Here is a 6226-nt window from a genome sequence, read left to right as displayed (position 1 = left end):
ACAAATTCACAAGACCTTTTAATAAAAATCATCACTTTGTTCGCATTTCTCAAGAAGACAGACAAGAACATATTTTGAAAATCCTAAAAGAAATAATTAAACCAGACGTGACTTTTACAGTTCATATTCCGAATACAGAGTTACGGATTGAATTTCAAAGATTAATCGCTGCAAATTTAAATACCACCGCTAAACTTGTGTTATCAAACATATACTTAACCGATGTAACGAATACAGAACAGCAGATAGAAATAATTTCACAATACCATCAACACAATCATAATGGTATAACTGAGACCTATAACCACCTTAAACAAAAATATTACTGGCCAAAATTAAGAGAATCAATAACCAATTACATAAATAAATGTGAAATATGTTTACAAAATAAATACGAAAGACACCCGTATAGAATTGCATTCGAAGGTCCACTACTATCAGATAAACCTTTTAAAACTCTTCACATAGACATTTTCCAATTTTCGAACTGTCAATTCCTAACCATCATTGATTCTTTTTCAAAATACGCCCAAGCATATTACATTACAGACAAAAACGCTGTAACAATTTTGAATAAACTTAGACATTACTTTGCTCATCATAACACTCCTCAAAAAATAGTTTCGGATCAAGGTAAAGAATTTCAGAATAACACCTTCAAAGAATTTTGTCAATTATTTAATATAGAAATTCATTACACTACACCAGGAAATTCATCATCAAACAGTCCAATAGAAAGATTGCATTCAACAATACTTGAGAAATTAAGAGTACTAAAAATGCAAAATCCAGATGAAACACCTCAAAATCTCATGATATCGGCAATCTTAATTTACAATCAAAACATTCATTCAACAACTGGACATTCACCTTTTTCAATCTTGTACGGTCCGTATTTCAATGAACCTAGTTTAAATAATGATTTAACTATTTATGAGCAGTATAACGACAAAAGAAAGAAAGAACTTTTACCCTTTTTCGAGCATGTTTATAAGACAGCACATACAAAACAATCCCAAAATACCCAAAAACAAAACAAAAATCCTGAACAAACACCTAACATTCAAACGGATGATACTGTGTACAGAAAAAACCCGCTTCGTAACAAAATGAACCCTCAGTACATTCGCACGAGAGTTACGGAGACTAACAGAAATAAAATTACAGGTATTTCTAAAACAAGACCTGTAAACGTTCATTTAAGAAAAATCAAAAGACTTAGGAAAAATCCTACTTCTTTTCAGCCTCCCGATCCTGATCCTTCAGACGCAGGCCCTTCAAGTACACCGACTACCTAATACAGGGTACTACATGGAAAATGTATCCCCATCGCTTATTACTAACCATTATCATACTACGTATATACCATTTAACATATCTAGTATTAAGTTTACTTTATCTCAGTTCTTAACTAACATTGTAGTCTTAAAACCTTTAGTAGATGAACAAAATAACAAAGCAGTAACCACTTTATATTTTCATACATACAAGCTTATTAACCATACATATAGCAATTATGAGAAACTAAAGTTAATGCAAAGCAAAAATCGCAGGAAGCGCGGACTAATAAACTTTCTTGGAAGTGGTATTAAATTTATCACGGGCAACCTAGACGATAAAGACCTGGATACAATTACTCAGAACTTTGATATACTAAAGCGAAATCAACTAAATTCGATGCATAAGATCAACGAACTTAGTTCCTTTGCAGGTAATATAATGAATAAATTCCAGGATACTTTAGATATCATCAATAAAAATTCAAACACCATTAAAATGGGTTTTTCAAAACTATCGAATGAATTAACATTAAACTTGTGTTTACAAGATCAATACGTCCAAATAAATGATCTAAATCAACTATTGGAAAAATTATTAAGGATGATATCTTTTGCACACTTAGAAACACTAGATTTGGAAATTTTGTCTCCAAGCGAAATAAATGAAATTTGGAAATATCTAAAAATTCATTATCCTAAAAAAGCTCTATGGCCTATACAACATATCACAGAATTAACCCTAATCTGTAAAACTGGTCTATTAATAATGGACGATATGGTCATTCTTGCAATCAAAATACCAGTGTTTGAAGTGAGTGCTTGTGATTTAAAATTTGTTTACCCCGTACCCAACAACGAGTCGCAAATTGTGATTACACCTAGCAAGTTCTATTGTAATGAACTTTGGTATAAAGTTTGTAACGAAATAAGTGACAAGTGGATATGTTCGAACCCACTTATTGATAGCTGTATTTTATCCAAAAATTGTCAATATGCTTTAGTTCACAATAATTATAAAGTTCACACATTAACACATGCACATGCTTTATTGTTCTGTACAAAAACATCAGAAATAATTTATGAAGATTGTTTTAGATTTGAAAAAGTGTTAATAGATGGCTGTACACTTTTACAAAGTAAATGTGATGTAATTATTGATAAGCAAAAGTATTCACTAGCTATTAATAATGTAACCACACTTTTACCAGATGTACCAAGTTTACAAATTACCAACTTTTCTCTAAATCTTAAAATTAAACACTTAGATAATCCAGGTCAGGTTCAAGACGATCTTTTAGAACCTATTAAATTTGAAGAATTACTTTTGCAGAATAACTCGCACTTAACTTTAGTTATTATTACTAGTATTTGTATTATAGTTTTAATTTGTGCTTTTTGTGTAATATTTTACCAATGGAAAAAACATAAAGATGTTAAAGTTATTCCTTTAAAAACGCTTGAAAATATTATCAACGAGGACGTTGAATTAACTTAGGGTGGAGGAGAAATATCCCTAAACCATATATGCACCTAGTACTTCTGCTGATGCACCCAATATTTCTGCTGACGCTAGTATTAAGTTTTATAAAGGCGATTGTAACGCTGCAACCGTAATCATTAAGACCGTGTCAAAGCTTCAGGCTGTTCGGCTTAATTGTTCACCATAATTTTAAGTTTTTAGTTTAGTAAACGTCCTATTTCAACAAATAAAGTCTTTTTTAAAAGTTACTTCGTCTGACTTCTCATTTAATTCCTGGAAGCAAAATGTATGAACGAGCGTACAATAAATTTATCACTTGGGCCAGAGAACACCACTCGGTCAATTTTACCGAAAATGTTGTATTGGCCTATTTGGCCCATTTAAGTAAATCATTGAAGAGTTCGACAATGTGGGCGCAATATTCCATGCTTAAAGCTGAGCTAAATATTAAAGACAGTATAAATATTCTATCGTATAAAAAGGTGCAAGCATTTTTAAAGCGAAAAAGTGAAAACTATGCAGCTAAAAAGTCTAAAACTTTCACCAAGAACCAAGTAGACACTTTTTTAACAGAAGCACCTGACAAAAAGTATTTAGCCATGAAGGTAAGATCCGAAACAAAAATGAATTTATGATTTTTTTCAATACCTATATTCAACATTTTTAAGTGAAAGCAAAACTCAGAGTCGATCTCCACAAATATATATTAATAAGTTGTTATCTGCCTAACATGTTTCGGGTGTATTCAGACACCCATCTTCAGAGGCTTAACTTAACTTAACCACTTAACTTCAAGCCGGACATGGAGTCCATGTCCGGCTGCACCCAAGCCATGAAGCCCCGCACGGTCACACTACCATAGTGACAAAAAGGGAAAGTCTCCCCTATTTTAACCTGTTCAGTGTCGAACTTGTGAATGTCCACCGCGGTTTTTGTTGTGTGACGTCCCTTTCGTGTCTATTTGGTCTCCTTCAGATAGATAAACATGCAGTTTTTACATCATTCAACTTCCTTGGGTTTTGATTACGTTTTTTCCCTCTTCAAGAATAAAAAACCAAGCAACTGACTTCTTCTCTTTGACATCAACACTGGGTTTTGATTAAGTTTTTTTCCCCTTTGAGAATAAAAAACCAAGCAACCTGTCACCTTAGAACCAGAACTGGGTTTTTTGATCAAGGTTTTTTTTCCCCTGTGTAGAATTTAAAAAACTACCTTAGTACATCTGGGTTCAGCTGTCCCCCCCTTGTAGAATGACAGCCAGCAGACTAGTGATCTAGTTAAGCCTCTGAAGATGGGTGTCTGAATACACCCGAAACAGGTTAGGCAGATAACAACTTATTAATATATATTTGTGTGATCGACTCTGAGTTTTGCTTTCACTTACACTCACTACTCCACTGTGTGCATACTACTTTTCGATCAAAATTTTTAGGTTGTTTTAATATACGGCATATCAGGGGCATGTCGATGTAATGAACTGGTAAACTTGAGAATTCAAGATATTGAATACATGGAAAAATTAATTCTGGTTAAAATTCCAAACACGAAAAATTACAAGCCCATTTTACATAAATATTTGTAAAAAATACTTGTCTCTTCGTCCAGATGTTATTGATACAAATCGTTTTTTCATTAAATATCAAAATGGGGTTTGCCACAGAGTTGTAATGGGTATTCACAAAATCTCAAGTATTCCCAAGGAAATAGCGTTGTTTTTGAAATTGGCTGATGTCAAAGAATATACTGGTCACTGCCTTCGCCGAACCTCTGCAACTCTTCTTGTAGATAATGGTGGAGACATTTGCTCATTGAAAAGACACGGTGGTTGGAGGTCTACAACTGTAGCAGAAGGCTACATTGACGATTCTTTAAGAAACAAAAATGACACAGCAATGAAAATTCTGGATGTAAATGATTGTAATTTAATACCAATGGACAACAATACCACAGATGATATCAGAGAACCAGTAATTTCAACAAACCCACAACAACAACCTACTTTAAATGTAGACCATGAAGCGAGGGGTGTGACACTTCAATAATATTTGGGTCACTCACCAAATAATATTAATAATATGCAATAATCTTACTAATCTTGATAATACGACATAATCCAATAATATAGTACATAATTCAATAATACTAATAATAATCTGAATAATACGAATAATACCCCATAATATAAATAATACAGCATAATCTTGATAATACCACATAATCCAATAATATAGTAAATAATCTGAATAATACGAATAATACGGCATAATATGAAAAATCATAAAGCGGTGGGAATTGTTGGTTATTAAGAATAAATATAAACATTTTAAACCAACTAAACCAACTGAAGATTGAAAAGTGTAGAAATAATTATGCAGGTATGTTTTTTTTGCTTGGTTATTATAAGGAGCTTTTTGCTCGGCTTGTGACAATAATAAACTGACAAATTTTTTTATTTTATTTATTTATTCCCTAAGTATTTTGCCAAAATGTATTTATCATCTTTAAACTAATAATTTATGCAATTACATATTAAATTACTAGCGGGTGATTAAATAAGAAACAACATGGGCAGTATTGAGGAAATTGAAACTGATACATGTTCAAAACAAAAATGAAATAAAAAAATATGACCATAAAAACCTCGATCAAAACACATTCAAAATATTGAAGTGATTGGTTCGCACATCTACGTGAAACCAGTAGTAAACTCGGATTTTGTTATGACAGCTTTATTTACTGATACCATTTTGGTATTCTAAATTATAATCTAAACAATTTTTTACTTACTCGTTTGCGCTTAAACTTTTGCGCTTTTGTAATAATATTGCATCATTAATATAATATGTAATAATCCAAGTAGTAAAGAATAATCCTTAATAATACGCTAATCAAGCAATAATACGTATAATATCAGTATTATTTGGAATAATACAATAATACTGACGTAATATCAATAATATTGAATAATCCATAATAATCCTTATATTACCATATAATATCAATATTATTTGGAATAATACAATAATACGGGTATAATACCAATATTATCAATAATATCGCATAATATTGAATAATCTATGATAATCCTCGTATTATATAATATGGGCCCAAATTTAAGAGAGTGTCACACCCCTCGCCATGAAGTAAAGGGGCAGGAATTTCATTTATGGCAGAATTGTAAATTTGACGGTTCATAGTTCGAATACCGACAAAGAAAATGTGTAGATTATTATTTACATTTTTCTATTAATTGATATTTTAATTTATGTAAATTGTGTTGTGAATATAAAAAGTTTGTAATGCAAGGAATAAAGCAACCAAACATGAAAAATCAGTGGTTTATTATGCCTAATGAAAAAGTTGAATTTATAAATTTGTATTAAAATGATTGACCAAATTATGTATGCTAGTATTATCCTAACTAGCCAACAAATTGGGTTTTCCGGTAAAAACATCGCAAATCCAT

General features: G+C 31.4%; 1 protein-coding gene across 1 annotated transcript; it reads left to right on the top strand.

Moving 5' to 3' along the window:
* Nucleotides 1-3092: 3092 nt before the first annotated feature.
* LOC145729204 (uncharacterized) lies at nt 3093-4366 on the top strand. Its single transcript, XM_081979874.1, has 2 exons — nt 3093-3365; nt 4193-4366. Exons 1-2 carry the CDS (start codon nt 3168-3170, stop codon nt 4340-4342), a joined length of 348 nt encoding a protein of 115 aa, XP_081836000.1. The 5' UTR covers nt 3093-3167; the 3' UTR covers nt 4343-4366.
* The last annotated feature ends 1860 nt before the right edge of the window (nt 4367-6226 follow it).

The sequence above is a fragment of the Ips typographus genome, linkage group LG5 (assembly GCF_016097725.1).
Source record: "Ips typographus isolate SLU linkage group LG5, UJ_Ityp_2.0, whole genome shotgun sequence".
Taxonomy (NCBI): Eukaryota; Metazoa; Arthropoda; class Insecta; order Coleoptera; family Curculionidae; genus Ips; species Ips typographus.
This window is presented reverse-complemented; position numbering and strand designations above follow the sequence as displayed.

Coding starts and splice junctions, on each gene's coding strand:
- LOC145729204 (XM_081979874.1), top strand. CDS start 3,168: ATGTGGGCGCAATATTCCATGCTTAAAGCTGAGCTAAATATTAAAGAC. Junction 3,366..4,192: donor AAAAGTATTTAGCCATGAAG/GTAAGATCCGAA, acceptor CAAAATTTTTAG/GTTGTTTTAATATACGGCAT.